Here is a 17388-nt window from a genome sequence, read left to right as displayed (position 1 = left end):
GCAAGAACTAAATGCCTTTTCTTAATATAAACAGGTTAATTTATAAATGCTTTATTGAAAAATACTTATTTTCATATAAAATTACAGTAGCAGTTAACTTCTTCAGAGGCTTTATAAATAGTTTTGCTGAACACTATTCTACTTGAATAGTGTAAGTTTCATATTTCCTTTAAAACAATATGAAGTTACCTAGTAACTTTGTTTATACTGATTCAATTTACAATTGAATTTTCTCCCTAATAAGATTACTGCTGGATCAATAGTGATTAACAAAGGTATGTATAGATAATTCAGTAGCTGTTAAATACTTTTCTAACTGAATATAAATGGCACTATGAACTAATAAAGATCTAAATTCTCCAACCTATCAGGAACAGACCAGAAGATATTATACATGCTAAAGTAGTCCCCTAGCTCAATTTAAAAATCTTTTCTTAGTCAGCTGATAACCCCTATATAACAATAACAAACAAAAAAACAAACACTGGAGAATTTAAAGCAATGCCCAAAAGGTGGCTCTGGGGCATTAACAATTTATGAAAGTACAAAAGAAAATGTTGGCTGTTTTGCCTCTTAAGTTTTGTACTTAATAGTTCACATTGTAGAAAGTGCCATCACAAATATGTAGCAAAATCTGGGTTACAAAATCACACATTTTACACCCTAAAGTGCCACCACATACACAGGTTCACTGAGACATTGCACAACTTTTACTGACTGGGGAAGGGGGAAAGTGCATAGAGGGCGCAGGAGACTCAAGCTAGGGGCCTGGAACCTCCGTTGTCTTCTACTTTGTGAACATAAAAATCTCACTCTTACTGAGTGTGTTGGGACTAATAAATTTTGTTTTCCTTATCATAAGGACTAGTGCTGAGCATAAAAGGTCAGGAATGAATTTGAAATACAGTTCTTCTGCTGTAACATACCAGCAGAGACCTCATGTGAATTCATTTCATTCTCTAGTTATTTGTAAAGGTTTGTCAAAAAGTTAAAAGTCACTGGACTCTGAGCAGTGTTGATACTAAGCACTAAATGGGAGAGGAAAAGGCAGTTGGGATAAATAAAAATATCCTAAGGATATTGGAAGGAATAAAATCAGTTTCTCACCAAAATATCCCTTCCCTTCCTGTTTCTAACAGGCTGTAATTTGGTGAGATTAAAGAAAAGACTTGTGTCACCTAGCATGCATCTGACTAGCAGCAGTAAACAATGCTGCTGAACAGTTAGTGCAAAGATGCTTTTAACAGCACAGACTAACCTCAGTGGGAACCTCGGTCATTAGCTACGTCTTGGAGACGGCGTAATAGAGCAGAATGATTTTCTGGGCAGATTCTTTTTGCTGGTGATTCACTTCCATCATCCAGGATAATCCCCCTCTTTTTTGTTGGAGTTTCTCCTGTCCGTATCATACTGTTGATTTCTCTTAGTCTCTATAGTGGGAGAAAAATGGATAGAAAAACTAAAATGCTAATGCATGTATCTCAGCATTAAGTTAATAAAGAACCTCAAATGAGTTAAGAAGTTTACCTCTAAGAATTACCTCAAAGAAACACTAATACATTCTGTCAGCTTCACTTCTCAGCTGGCTAAGACTGCTGACCCTTCAAGTTTAGGTGGAACATTTCTGTTTTTGTAAACAAGCTTCATAGGTGAGTTTTAATACACTGTATGTGTCCACAATGTAGAAGTTCACAAAATTACGCTATTTTATTTTGTTGTGCCAGTACTGGGGCTTGAATTCAGGACCTGGCTGCTGTTCCTTAGCTTTCTTGCTCAAGACTTTGTTCTACCACTTGAGCCACAGTTCTACTGTGTTTTTTTGCTGGTTAATTGGAGGTAAGAATCTCAGAGTTTTTCTGCTCAGGCTGGGCTTTGAACTGTGATTCTCAGATCTTATCCTGAGTAGCTAGGAGATTTTTAAAGACAGCATAGAGCATCAAATTCCAATGCCATGTTTTATCATCACTTTTACACATCCATTATTTCTTTTCAAAAATAGCACTTCAGTTGAGTATCCATGTTCATGCCTATAATCCTAGCTACAGAGGAGACTGAGGATTGAGGTTTGATGCCAGCTCAGGCAAAAAAAGTCCAGTAGAGTCCAGCAAAATAGGGTAGAGGGGCATGGGCTCGAGTTCTAGCAAGCAACCCCAGCCAGTGCAAGGCCCTGAGTTCAGGCTCCATTACTGCCCCCCTCCCCCCGCCCCTCTACTCCTGCAGCATCATTTCACTGATAGTCCCTTCAGTCACAAGTTAAGCCTGACTTAATTCCCTGAGGTATCCATCGACTGTTACCCTGGGGAGAACTGAGATGCTATTCAAATTACTTTGTGTGCTCTGGCTCCCATGAGCCTTGATGGGAGGAAGGCACTGCCTAATGGGCAGGAGCTCTTCTGTGCCTTCAGCATTAAGTTTCTCCGGTTGGCTGTATGCATTCTCTAGCAGTTTGTTGGTTATAATTTTAATATTTATGTGTACTTCATATTTCCCTATAAAAAGCCTATTAAGAATATTCATTGTGTCTAGGAAATTCAATGCTAATGCTATACGTATATACAAATTTGGAGAAATAGGAATAATGAATCCTCACATGTTCATTTTTGGCTAATCCTTTTTTAAAAAATTTCTATTAGCATAAACTGTCCAAAGGGGCTTCACTCTGATATTTATAGCATGCATATATACTTTGATTAAATTCACGCTATTACTCTTAACTCCTTTCCTTTAATGGTTTTTAGAGGGTTTCATGAATCTTTCATGCATATAATGCTTCTCTATAACATTCACTCCCCCTCATCTCCTTTACCCCTCCTCTTCCACTCACTTTCCCCCTCAAGTCCCCCTGTGACCATAAGTCAATTATTTCCTTCCCTTCCCCTCCCCTCTCCCTCTTTTATTCTCTTTCAAGCCCCAGGAATTATGCTTGCTAGGTACTAAGCACACTACCACTGAGCTATACTCCTAGCCCATCATTTTTATTCTTTACTTTGAAATAATAAAACACATCTGAGGTTTTAGATAAAAATATCATGTTCCTTTTGCTTATTAGCATATGTAGTTTCACAATTTTTTCTTTTTGGAGATACTGGCATTTGAACTCTAGTTCCTGCAGTTGCTATTCAAGCATACTATTGAGACATTATCTCCAGCTCCTTTTTTTGTTTTTGCACTATTTTTGAGATATATTAATTGTATATTCTTTTTTTTTTTTTTTTTTTTTGTCGGTCATGGGGCTTGAACTCCAGGCCTGGGCGCTGTCCCTCAGCTCTTCAGCTCAAGGCGAGCGCTCTACCACTTGAGCTACAGCGCCACTTCCGGTTTTCTCGTGGTTTATTGGAGATAGGAGTCTCATGGTCTCTCCTGCCTGGGCTGGCTTTGAACCGCGATCCTCAGATCTCAGCCTCCTGAGTAGCTAGGATTACAGGCGTGAGCCACCAGAGCCCGGCTTAATTGTATATTCTTATATAACGCGTAGACAAGTTTCTTTGTAATGCGTGCTTAGACTTTTTTTTTAGGGACTCAGATTCAAGTCCTGGGTGTTGTCCCTGAGTTGCCTTCTGCTCAAGGCTAGTGCTCTTATCATTTCAGTCATAGGGCCACTTCCAGCTTTTTTGGTAGGTTAAGAGTCTGATAGACTTTCCTGCCCAGGCTGGCTTCAAACTGCAATCCTCAGATCTCCTGAGTAGTTAGGATTACAGGCATGAGCCACTGACCACCTGGCTTAACATACTGATGAACCTCATGATGCTACTTCAATGCTAATTCTACATATACAAATTATATAATTCTCGACATTCTGTCATAATTCATTTACACATCACAGTAGACTATAAACGTACATTTTTTGGTGGTGTTGGGGTTTGAACTCTGGACTTAAAGCTTGTTATGCAGGTGTTCTTATACTTAAGCCACTAGACCATACTTGTGTTTTAATTGTGCTAGTTGTGGAACTTGGACTGGACTCTGTCCCCCTGAGCTTTTTATTTCCTACCACTTGAGCCAGCTCCACTTCCAGCTTCTTTTGGAAGTTAATTGGAGATAAGTCTCCCAGACAGTGGCTTGATATCAGATATCAGCCCCCTGAGTAGTCACCAGCTCCTGGGTCCTTTATGTTTTGAACATAGTCTTGCTTGATGCCCAAGCTCAACTGCGCTCTAGTCTTCCTTTCTGCTTCCCTTTCTTGCTGGGATGACAGGCACATGCCATATGCCCAGCCATGCTCTGTTATTTCTGAGATAGGGTCTCATTACGTAGGCCATCCTGGACTGCGAACTTCGTATCTGTGCTTCCCATCATGGCTGAGATGACAGGCATGCAGTACTATGCACAGCCTTTTTTATTGAGTTGATTATGAACATTTTTGCCTGAGCTGACCTGGAACTACAAACCTCATCAAAGTTTTCTTAGCTGGGATGACAGATGTGTGCCACCACATTTAGCTATTGGTTGAGGTTTTGCAAACTTTTGGACTGGGCTGTCATCATGATCCTCATAATCACGTGTCTTAGGATTATAGGCATGAACCATTAGCACCTGGCCATTTGTAAGTGTTTATTCTAAAATGAAATTGGTATAAAGTATCCTAGATCCTCCAGGAATACCTACTATTCTTCTACTAAACAAGGCTGGGTTGGGTGTATACATCTACTCTTTTTCAAGGAATAGATCTATACCTAGAAATGTAATATTGTGTATCAGTGAGTTGTTTTTTTAAAAGATGGCATACTTAAGTACCATATAGAATATCTGTATATAGATGTTAGATCTTCACGTATCAGTATATATGGGCATCAGTATATGTGTATCTTTTTATGGTATGTCTTTCTCTAGCCAACCTTCTATTGATGTATTTCCTCCCAGCTGTTTTTAAGTAATAATAGTTTATATTCTTCAGCAGGCAGTACCACCCGCTGAAGTTGTCACTGATAATTAGTCTCCATCTTCATCGACTTTGTGTGACAGTGGAGGACTTTTTTTTTTCTTTTGGGTCCGTCGTGGGGCTTGAATTCTGGGCCTGGGCGCTGTCCCTCAGCTCTTCAGCTCAAGGCTAGCGCTCTACCACTTGAGCCACAGCGCCACTTCTGGCTTTTTTCTTTTTTCTTATGTGGTGCTAAGGAATTGAACCCAGGGCCTCATGCATGCAAGGCAAGCGCTCTACCACTGAGCCACCTTCCCAGCCCCCCCAGTAGAGGACTTTCTTCCTGACAATGTACAATGTAAATGTTTGTTATAGATTGGCTATTGACCCAAGTGGCTGCTACTTTTGTAATAGTCTCCTTTGGTCTCAGCAATCATCTATCTCTTGTTGGGAGAAACTCCCAATTCTGTGTTGAAATTTCTTCTGATATCTACCCAGTTAGTGATATTGTAGAAGTAGGATTCACAACCACTACTCTGACTGTTTAACTTTTTTTTGTGGTTGAGGGGGTGGGGGGAGTGGGTCCTGAGACTTGAACCCAAGGCCTGGGCACTGTCCCTGGGATTTTTTTTGCTAAAGGCTAGCACTCCAACACTTAAGCCACAGCATCACTGTGGCATTTGCTGAGTAGTTTACTGGAGATAAGAATTTCATGGAATTTTCTGCCCCAACTGGCTTCGAAGCACGAGATCCTCAGATCTCAGCTTCCTGAGAAGCTAGGATTAAGGCATGAGATACCAGTGCCCAGCTTTGCTTAACCTTACCCCAAATAGTTTCCCTTGTTAAATAAGATTTTATCTTTCTTAGTGTATACTTCTGCATGTTTGGGCAAATATCACTTGTATAACTACAGTAGATACTATAAAACATTTTCTTCAAAAAATTCCTTCATGACCTCCTATGACATCTATATACCCTCAAGTAACCACTGGTGTTTCCTGTCTCTATAGTTTGCCTTTTCTGGAATATAACAGAAATAGAATCATGTACTAAGTAGCTTACTGATTCTAGTGTCACTTCAGCAATAATGCATTTTGGGGGTGGGGTTTGAACTCAGCCATATGCTTGCTAAGACACTCTACCATTGAGCCATGCCTCCAGCCCTTTCTTGAATTTTTTAGTAGCACCGGGGTAGTTTTAACTCAGAGCCTCACACTTGGTAGGAGCTCTACTGCTTGAACTCTCAGTTGTGAAAGGTGCTCAACTTTTCTACCTTGGCATGGCTTAAACTATGATCTTCCATTAACTAGGATTATAGGTATGAGCCACTGCCATCCAGATGAGTGGTTTTATTATTATTATTACATTGTCTACTGCAAGTTAATCCATTAAGCACTTTAAGACATTTCAGAATTTTTTAAATTTTTGGTGATTAAGGTTACTAGAAGCAAGTGATATAAAGCTAGTCTTGAGCAAAAAAATCTCAAAAACAGCACCCAGGCCCTGAGTTCAAACCCCAGGACTGGCAGCAGCAACAAAAGTTACCATAAAGATTTAAAAGTATTTCACTTGGCAAATACCTAGGAATGAGATTACTGATTCTAAGTTTATATTCAACCTTAGAATGAACTGCCAAACTGTCTTGCTGAATAGCTAGAGACCATTCTGTATAAAAAAGTGTTATTTGCTGGGGCTGGGAAGGTGGCTCTGTGGTAGAGTGCTTGCCTTGCATGCATGAGGCCCTGGGTTCGATTCCTCAGTACCACATAAGCAGAAAAAGCCGGAAGTGGCGCTGTGGCTCAAATGGTAGAGTGCTAGCCTTGAGCTGAAGAGCTGAGGGACAGCGCCCAGGCCCTGAGTTCAGGCCCCATGACCAGCAAAAAAAAAGTGTTATCTGCTCTACAACTATCAATATACAGAATTTTAGCCATTTGGTGGGCAGGAAAAAAGTGTTCAAATATTTTACCAACTTTTATATTTGGCAGTCTTTTCCCATTTGATTTTGAGAATTCGTTAAATATTTGTGTTTGTGTATCCTTGATCAGATAATGTGATTTGTAGATATTTCCTCAGTCTGCAGCTCTTACAGAAAATTCTTTTTGTAGTAGTTCAGTGTGAACTCAGGGCCTCATGCAGGTCACTGGAGGCATGCACCACACCTAGATTTTTTTTTTTTTTTGATACAGGAGCTTGATCTTAGGGCCTTACATTCACTTGACTTGCTCATGGTTGGCACTCAACCATTTGAGCTATACACCCAGCCTGGCATTTTGCTGGCCAATTTGAGATGGGGTCTTGTGGATTTTTCTGCCCAGAATGACTTTGAAATGTAGTTGTCCAGATCTCAGCTTTCTGAATAGCTAGGATTATAGGCATAAGACACTGATGCCTAGCAACTAAAACAATTTTGAAACAATTGGAGGATTCACACTGTCTAATTTTAAGATTTTAGATAAGGCAAAAGACAGGTATGGGGTTGGTAGAAGTATTGACAGTCTACCGGAGGTCCATATATAGCCAATGTGTATTTGAGTTTAAAGGCACAACGGAAAAGCTAAATAAATAAGTGCAAGGCTCAATAGCTCTAGTAGTAATACACACATATACAAATTGTTCCTTATTTATTGTAGTTCCTTTTTTTCATACAAATTTTAGAATCAGTTTATACAAGTAATTCGAAGAAAAATTACCTTGTTTTCCAATTTATAAACATTTTCTCAGGCCTTTCATTCCTATTAATTTCTGATCCTATCTACGTATGGTATCTTAAAATTTGATTCTTGAGTGCTATAGTACATTTTAGTTTTGCATACTGGTTGTGTAATCTTAGTTCCAGAAACTTTTGTAGGTTCTCTGTGAGTTAAATTGCGTTATATAATTGAATGCCTTCCTTATTTTGCCTTATTGCACATGGTAGAGCCTCCAGTTCCAGTGTTGAACCAGAAGTGAGAGTGGACATACTTTGCTTTACTCCTGATTATGCTTTACTCCTGATTATCTGTAGGTATTTTGGCAGACTTTCATTATTAACTTCTCTCAGGAAGTTCTTTGGGAGTTTTTACATGCATGTATGTTGCAGATTTTCACTATATGTTTTCACTTTATGCATTTTGTTAGTAAAGCCAAAGTTTGGCTTACAATTTTGAGAAAAGGATTTTAAACTAGAAATTTATTTTGAGGGCTATATGTTCTTGAATTTTATTTAGGTCTTTCAAGACATTTGTCTGTTTCATCTGCATTGTCACAATTATTGATAAAAAGTCAACTTTCAACACTTTGGGCATAAATTGGTATTTTATTTTTTTCCTGAGAAATCTGCACAGAGATGTATCAACATTTTTCCAGTTTTCTATTTCAGCGATTTTAGTTGAAATCTGAGCCCACTAGTTTGACATTTTCCTTTTAAGTTTAGTGCTGTAATTCTTCCCTTTTAGTACTGCTTTAGTTGTATTCCACAGATTTTAATGTTTTGGGTTCTCATTTTAGTGTAAAATACTTTGAAATTTCTTGTGTGTTTTCTAATCCATAGAAATCTGTGATTTAGCTTCCAAAAATTTTTCCACATATCATTCCTAATCATTTAATACCGTAGTGTCCAGAAAAAAATACTAGAATCCTTTAAAATTTACCAATGGAATGTAACTGTGGAAGAGCACTTGCTGAAGATGCTCAAGTCACTTGAGTTCAAGTCACTTGAGTTCAATCCCCAATAACAACAGAGACTTCTGTTTCGATCCAAAATGTAGTCTATGTTTATAAATGTTCCATGCGCACTTTGAGTGTTCTAGAAATGTCAGCCAGTTTGCTTAACGTTCCTAATCATTGATATCTCTATGCCTACTTTATTATGTTGTCCCTTCACTGAACTTTTTCTGCTTAAGACAGCATATCCTCATTAGAAAATGAATCTCTACATTGATACTATCATTTGCTATGAAATCTAATTTTTCTAACATTACTAGTATAGCTAATCAAGCTGTAATTCACATACCATATAATTTATTCATTTACAGTTTACAACTCCATGGCTTTTGGACTTCTCCCAAAGTTGTGCAACCATCACAGTTTTTTACTTGATTCTCTAGGTAACCACTAATCTCCTTATAAACTTGCCCTTCCTGAACATTTCATGGGGATAGAATCTCATGTATTTCTTTCACATATGTTTTCAAGGCCTATCCCTATTGAGGCATATTCGTACACATTTTTTTTAATTGTATAGTTTTTTACTTATCACCAACTGACTGTCCAGGTTGCCAACCTTTAAATTGTGTCTTTACATTTAAATCAGGTTACATGGAAGCAGAATAGTTAACTCTTGATTTCTGTCCTGACAAAACTGCTTACTATTTTTTTAATTGGACTGAACTCAGGGCCCATGACACTCTTTCCAGCCGTTTTTTGAACTATTGTGATACTAATTTATCTTGTTTAATACTTACCTGTACATTTCATATTTAGGAAATCTATGACCAGATAAGCAGTAGTGTATATTACCTTTTAGTTTTTCAGATTTCACTTAATACTCTGAAAGGAGTTATTGGGCTACCATTTTACCTCTAAGCATCACCTTCTATTGTAATCTATCATCAGTAAAAGTCTTCAAACATTGAAGTCTATATTTCAATTTTGCTCATTGTTCCAATATTTCCTTTTTTACCCCAGAGTTATCCTATGTGGGACTGATCAAAGATAGCACATAGCATATGGTTGTCAGGGCTTTTCATCCCGCCCCCCCACCCCTCCCCGCCAAATGCTTTATATGATGCCCAGTGAGCTAGCCTTTTGCCTCAAAGATTAAACAACTTTCCCTTATCTGCTTTTCCTTGGATACACTCCCAGATCCCAGCAACTTCCTCACTTCATGAAGTCTAACTGAAATTGCTCTTCCTTTGTTCAGGCCACATAAACCTGCATGCGACTGTCACACAGTACTCCATTTCTTTCCTGAGACACTGCCTGTCCCAGAATTAGGAACTCTTTTTTTTTGGTCAGTTGTGGGGCCTGAACTCTTGGCACTGTCCCTCAGCTCTTCAGCTCAAGGCTAGCACTCTACCACTTGAGCCACAGCGCCACTTCCGGCTTTTTCTGCTTATGTGATTCTGAGGAATCGAACCCAGGGCCTCATGCATGCAAGGCAAGCATTCCACCACTGAGCCACTTTCCTTGCCCAGAATTAGGAACTCAAACTAGTTTAGTTTTTTTTTTAAACAAATGTATGTGTAGAAACAATTTCTACAAATGAAGCTAGGCACTGGTGGCTCACCCCTGTAATCCTAGCTACTCAGGAGGCTGAGATCTGAAGATTGTGGTTCAAAGCCAGTCTAGGCTTTGGCCATGAGACTCTAATTAACTACCTGAAAACCAGAGGTGGAGCTGTAGCTGAAAGTACTAGAACACTGGCCTTGAGCAAAAGAGCTCAGGGACTGTGTCCAGGCCCTGAATTCAAGCTTTACAACCAACAACAAAATAATTTTTACAAATGAAATAAAAGCCACAAATGTCCAGATTTATAGCCAGTTCTCAAGTCCTCAAAAAACCCATATCTGGTTTCTGTTTCATTGGGACTTTATGGCTACTGTTCCCTGGCAGTTCCCATCACTCTAGTAGTCAATGCCTATGCTAAGCACATGCCTGATTTTTGCATCCTACAACAAAGACTAAGATTTAGTTAGTCTCACCTTTGATGGACTGTTGCTGAAGTAGTAAAAAATCTTTTCTCGAGGAGAAAGCATTGTTTCATTTTTATGTGGGGAAATGTAGATAGGATGATTTTGAGACAGCTGTATTCGGCGAGGGGAGCCTGTTCTTATAAATGGATAGGGAGAGAGTGGAGGGGCATCCATCTGTTATAAACAAAATCAGTACAATAAACTAGTTTATGAATGTTACACAGTGATGTTTACAATCACAAACCTAAAGAAACTATCATACTAAAACTTAAGTGCTTAAAAGTTGGTGCCAGTTGGTGCCAGTCACTGTTCTAAGTACTTTTTAAATAAGTTACATCATTTAATCTTCATAACCCCTTAAGTTTGAAAATACTGTATTACACTAGGAAACAGTGTTTAGTTTGCAAAGTCATCACTGTTAAATACTGAAAAACTAAAACTTCATGTAGCTACTGTCTCTCATATTTCTGTCCTTGTAGGGGGTAGGGAATCCAATGTAGTGTTAGTCTTTTTTATGGTGGTTGTTCCCAGTATGGGGCAGGGCTTGAACTCAGGGGCCTTGTGCTTTTGCTTTGCTTTTTTGCTCAAAGCTGGAGCTCTACCACTTGATCCACACTTCTACTGGCTTTTTGCTGGTTAACTGAAGAATTTCATAGACTATTTCTGCCTGGCCTTGAACCATGATCCTCAAATCTTAGCCTCTTGAGCATGAGCCACAAACGCCCAGCTTTCCTTTTCCTTCTTATTTGCTTATATTAAGTTATGGGAGGAGATGTGTTCATCGTTACATCTCCACACATACATTCTTAATCCTTAATGCTCAGGAGTAGAAATGTTGTTTAGTCAAATCACTAGCTAGAGATTTCCATAGCTTTATTCATTGAAACTGAGGGACTTCTCCATCTCTTAGAACTGGAAGAAACATGAAATAATCCATGTTGAACTTACTGTATTTGCCTGTGAGTACTTCATGGCAAATGCTTTCATTTGTTTTATATAGATGTTGTTATAGAACTGAATGAGGTCTCCTCTCTCCTCCTCTTCCATGTCACTGTTTGCACCTGTGAGCCTAGTAGGTGTAGGAGGGGCACTGCTGGGTTGTGGAACTGGCAAGGTGCTACTTGATCTCATAACTGGACTGGAGTCTCTACTGGCTGCAGACAGTAAAAGTAAAATAAAGGATGTTAATGTTAAACAAAAAGAGGCTGCTAGTACACACTATTTTCAGAAAAATTTCAGAGACTGAGACCATCTACTGCACTACTTATTAATGACAATAGAGGGAATGTTAGTTTTGGTGACACAGTTTTTGCTTTAACACCAGGCTGGCCTCACTATAATCTGGAGTGCAAGGATTATAGATATTTACCACACTGTCTGACTTGACACTTGTTTATACCATGGTGCAAAACTCAGGATAATAACCATACTCCCAAACCATAAATATTACAAGAAAGTTTTCTAGGACCAGAGTTCTGCACTGCGAGGTACAAGTCTACAATGGCATTTTTGTGGCCTGGCTCCAACTGGCATGCTGCCTGTCTGAACCTTTCCTAATTTCCCTGAAGAAAAATGTTATGCACTTTGTGCTTCTCAACTGGAAGGAAAGACAACTTTGACACTGAATTTAAAATTTATTATTACAGCCAATCCTTTTCCAAGAAAGACTTTCTCTAGTAGTTTTTTGTAATCCTTTTTCTCTAGGCTAAGAAGAAATATAGTTCTAATTGTATTTGGGTAAGTTCACGAAGCATTCGCTTACCTCGGTCTTTGTTTGGTTCTGTTGGAGAATTCTGATGGCTTCTGCTTTCACTGCTGCCAGAATTTCTTCTTTTTTGTTTTCCTTTTATCAACACACTTCTATAGACCTTTAAGAAGATAGCAGAAAGGGATGGAAATTAGTTTTTATTAATCATATAGATGATGAGACCTTGACAGGCTACTTGATTTTCCCCAAAATACTAAGTTGTGTTCCTCAGGGATGTTAAAAACTGCACCCAAGTCAGAAGTGGTAGCAAAACACCTGTAATCCCAGTACTTGGAAAGCTAAAGCAAGCGATTAAAAGCCCAGCCTCAAAAAACCCCAAAAGAACTGTAACCAGTTACACAGCTACTATACTACAAGCCTTGAAGAGAGTTAATCTCACTTCAAATTCCAAGTGCTATCTAAAATACTACGTAGCAGTAATAGTCTTTAACAAAATGAAATCATTCCAAGTCAGATAGAAACTTGACTTTCAGGGCTGGGAAGGTGGCTCAGTGGTAGAGCGCTTGCCTTGCATGCATGAGGCCCTTGGTTCGATTCCTCAGCACCACATAAGCAAAAAAGAAAAAACGAAGTGGCTCTGTGGCTCAAGTGGTAGAGCGCTAGCCTTGAGCTGAAGAGATGAGGGACAGCGCCCAGACCCAGAGTTCAGGCCCCACGACCGGACCAAAAAAAAAGAAACTTTCAGAAACAGTATTCAAGATAAATTGTATTAAAGATTAATTGAATTTTCATTTTAATTAATGTAAATTTCATATAAGATTTTGGTTAAATGTACAGTAGTGTTCTTATTAAACTAGATGGAAAAGTGACATAGAAACCAACTACTTAATTTGCATCTATGTCAAGATCCTCTGAATTAACGTAGCCTTAGCTGTTAATTCTTGAAAAAAAGGGCACAAAACCAGCTACAGGTAATTTTTAAATTTACCATCAAATACTTTAGCTTTCTTTTCAACTCCAAGAGAAAACGTAGTTACCTGGCTACATGCCTGTGGCTGAGTCCTATAACAACGCATGATATTCTGGAAAGACTTGTCTTCTTTTGTGACCTGGCAAAGAGTGAGAGTACTCAGAACTTCTGGCATTAACTGTTTGAAAGCTCAGTGAACCTAACGCTTACTGCAAGTGATTTGTTTTTAAAGTCTCTAGAAATGGTGTTAAAGGCATATACCAATTGGACAAACGTCCATGAAAATCTAAAATTATGAGCAGAAGCATGATATGTGAACTAAGATTTGGAATACAAAGGTACAACTGAATTGAAAAAATTTGCTGTAGGAAAAAAGAGGAACTAGCTAAGTAGAATAAGGAGGCTTGGCATGGCAGTACATGTCTATAATCCCAGCTACAAAGGAAGGAGCTACTCCAGATTACAGACCAGCTTAGTGACACAGTAAAAACTGTGTCACCAAAACAGACATGGGAAGATTACAATTCAAGACCAAAAAGTTCAATTGGTGCTCCATGTTTATTGCAGCACTGTTCACAATAGCCAGGATACGGAAACAACCCAGATATCCCACCACAGATGAATGGATCCAAAAATTGTGGTATCTATACACAATGGAATATTATGCAGCCATTAGAAAGGACAAAATAATAGCATTTTCAGGGAAATGGATGGAGCTAGAAGAAATGTTGAGCGAGGTAAGCCAAGAGCAAAGAGACAAACGGTACGTGGTCTCCCTGATAAGTGGGTGTTAAATCCAAAATGGTAGGTGACACGACAAAATTAACAGGACTTAAGAAACAAAGGACTTCCACTCATCTGGTCGAATCACTACTAAATAACCCCATGCTGCTGATCACATGTATGGCATATATGTGTACACCGGAGGGGAACCAGGAAGACAAAACTAGAGGGAATCGGGAAAACATAACAGCGGGACCCATCAACTGCACTGGACATTGACCAAAATGAACTAAGCAACTTAATGGCAGTGATGGGAGGGAGGGAACAAATGGGAAAGAGGGAACAGCTGATGCTATGCAAAATAAAAGAAATGTACATACCACCCAATGTGGAAGAAATAACTATCACAAAGCTCATCGAACTCATAAATGTTATAGACTGTGATAGACAATTTGTTCAGGAAAGTTAGAATGTGTTTGTGACTTAAACTGAGTATCACTATCACAATACTGTGAAATTTGGGAAATTATGTAACAACTTAATCACAATAAAAAATTTGAAAACAAATCAGTAGGTGCCTGTGATCCCAAGAATGTGAGAAAGGTAGAGGTAGAAGGCTTATAGCCTGGGCAAAAAGCAAAACCCTATCTGAAAAAATAAACGAAAGCACAAAAAAGAACTTGGGGAATGGCTCAAATGAGGTCCTGAGTTCAAACCCCAGTTAAAACCCCACCACCACAGACAAAAAAAGAAACTGGCAAACTAAGATCTAAAATAAAAAACCAGAAGTTTTAGATACCATTAAAACACACCAACATGTGTAATGTGAATACCAGAAGGGATCAGAGGGAGAAAAACAGAATGTTCAAAGAACCCAAGCTTAACATTGTAGCAAATTCTTTAAACCAGCATGTAGGAGGCAGGGACAGGAAGATCAAGAGTAAGGTCACCCTTGGCTACTACATAGTGAGACCATCTCAAAAACAAATACTGAAAGTTTATTTTAAAACATTGATGTAAGTGTAAGCTGGGCGCCGGTGGCTCACACCTGTAATCCTAGCTACTCAGGAGGCTGAGATCTGAGGATCATGATAAAGCCAGCCCGGGCAGGAAACTCCCTGAGACTCGTCTCCAGTAAACCACTAGAAAACCAGAAGTGGTGCTGTGGCTCAAGCGGTAGAGCACTCGCCTTGAGCTGAAGAGCACACAGACAGCAACCAAGCCCAGAGTTCAAGCCCCACAACCGACCCCCCCCCAAAAAAAAAATTGATGTACATACCCAGAAACTAAAGTCCAAGTAAGAGAATATCTTGAAAACATCAAGAAAACAGTATTTCATTTACAGAGAAGCCCCACTAAACAGCTAACTTGTCATCAGAAACTGTTCAAGAGGAAGTAGGGTAACAAATTCAAAGTAATCAAAATTTTTAAAAGCCAGAATCTTCTCTGCAGCAAAGTTATCTTTCAAAAGTGAAAACACATTCTCCTTATTTAAAATATTCAGAGACGTTCTTGATGCTAAAACTAAGTACACCTAGACAGTAATTTCAAATATACATAAAAGAGTAGGAAAACTGGAGTAAAGACACAGGCAGTTAACCAATAAAGCAACCAATTATATAAAACAGATGTAGTATACTTGTTAACAGTACACAGGAAATGGATAGGAGTATTGAACAAAGGGAATGAACCCAGATAGCAACTAAAACCCAAAGAAGCCATTTAGATAAGCAGAAATGATAAGGTTAGTATAACAAAAGCTATAGACTTACACTCCTTTCTACTCTTGGCTCCAGAACTAGTGGATTTGTTATACTTAATGGATATGATTAACATACAAAATTATACCACCACAAACAGAATAACTTCCATATCTCCCTGGAATTAAGTCAGTATGAATCAACCTGATAAAGCCATAACAAATTATTACCAATAGCTCATGAGTAAGGACAAAGTTCCTCAACAAATTAGTAAAAACAAAATTTAAAACTATGGGGCATAGGAATGCAAAGCTGGTCTAACATGAAAATATAAATTAAGTCAATGAATGCAGAAAGAAACCTTAAACAGAAATAGAACATCTTTTTATGATTAAAACCACTCAAAACACTAGGAATATAAAGGAAAATTTCTCAATCTGTTAGCATTCAGACTAAGGGGACAACTGTGAATGTACTACTTTTAGTGGAAAACTAAAGACAAAGATTTCTGCTTTCAACATTGTATTCGAGTCATGGTAATTGGAAAAGAAAATACATGGCATTTAGTATGGACAAGTAAAATAGGCAGATTATATAACCATGTACAAAGAAAAACCTAAGGAATCTACTTAAAATTAGAACTGACTTCAGCAAGAATGCTAGATACTAAAACTGTCTTTCTATGCACTTGTAATGAACACATCAAAAATGAGAATTGCATTTACAAAAGCATCGAAAATTAGTAGTAAATGGCCAAAGTTATACTCTGACCAAACACAAAACTGTTGAAAAATGGATCTAAGTAAATGTGGAAACATGTCACATTCTTGGATCAGGATGGCAAAATTGGTAAGATGGTAAAACTCCCCAAATTGATCTACATACTTATCTCTATCAGAATTGCAGGTGATTCCTTTGTGAAACTGACAACTTGATTTCAAAGTTCAAATTCTATTTCAAGGGTATTAAAATAGCCAAAATAATGGAAAATAAAAGTATAGGGACTCACATTTCCCAACTCTAAACCTTATAAAAAGGCAAAACTAGGAAACAAAGGAGGAGGCTACAATGTTTGATAAGAAATGTACTCATTACCTTGCCCATGTAATTGTAACCCCTCTGTACAGTATTTTCACAATAAAAAACAAAACAAAACAAAAAAACTTTCTAGGAAAAACAAAACTAATCAGGAGAGAATGGTACTGCATCAAGACAGACAGACAAACAGAATAGATCATCATGTCTATGATGAGCTGCATTTTCAAAATGATGCCCAAATGGGGCTGGGAAGGTAGCTCAGTGGTAGAGCTCTTGCCTTGCATGCCTGAGGCCCTGGGTTCGATTCCTCAACACCACATAAGCACAAAGAAAAAAGCCAGAAGTGGCGCTGTGGCTCAAGTAGTAGAGCGCTAGCCTTGAGCTGAAGAGCTGAGGGACAGCGCCCAGGCCCAGAGTTCAAGCCCCACGACCGGACCCAAAAAAAAAAAAAAAAAAAAAGGATGCCCAAATCATTTGGTGGGGTGGGGAGGGGCACAGGCTTTTTAACAATGCAACTAGAAAACCACATATAAAAGACTAAAGCTGGCCAGGTGCTAGTGGTTCACACCTGTAATTCTAGCTATTCAGGAGGCTGAGATCTGAGGATCATAGTTCAAAGCCAGCCTGGGCAGAGAAGTCTCTGAGACTCTTATCTCCAATTAATTACTCAAAACAATGGAGCTGTGGGCTGGGAAGGTGGCTCAGTGGTAGAGCGCTTG

The 17388-nt window shown here is 38.6% G+C and overlaps 1 protein-coding gene across 2 annotated transcripts in view; it reads right to left on the bottom strand.

Moving 5' to 3' along the window:
* Window positions 1–42: 42 nt before the first annotated feature.
* The window catches only part of Rbl2 (RB transcriptional corepressor like 2), a 66607-nt gene continuing 49261 nt past the window's right edge, over window positions 43–17388 (bottom strand). Inside the window, exons 18-22 of one of the 2 annotated variants that reach the window (XM_069992301.1) lie at window positions 13276–13347; window positions 12293–12398; window positions 11479–11684; window positions 10540–10704; window positions 43–1430 (exon numbers count right to left, since the gene is read on the bottom strand). In XM_069992301.1, coding sequence (XP_069848402.1) covers window positions 1260–1430; window positions 10540–10704; window positions 11479–11684; window positions 12293–12398; window positions 13276–13347 — 720 coding nt within the window. In that variant the 3' untranslated portion in view covers window positions 43–1259. The remainder of the gene's footprint in view (window positions 1431–10539; window positions 10705–11478; window positions 11685–12292; window positions 12399–13275; window positions 13348–17388) is intronic. The other variant, XM_069992302.1, reaches the window with a different exon arrangement.

This window comes from Dipodomys merriami, unplaced genomic scaffold, assembly GCF_024711535.1.
Source record: "Dipodomys merriami isolate MVZ:Mamm:240054 unplaced genomic scaffold, mDipMer1.0.p SCAF_41, whole genome shotgun sequence".
Classification (NCBI taxonomy): Eukaryota; Metazoa; Chordata; class Mammalia; order Rodentia; family Heteromyidae; genus Dipodomys; species Dipodomys merriami.
Note: the sequence above shows the minus strand (reverse complement) of the source record. Positions and strands in the feature narration are given on the sequence as shown.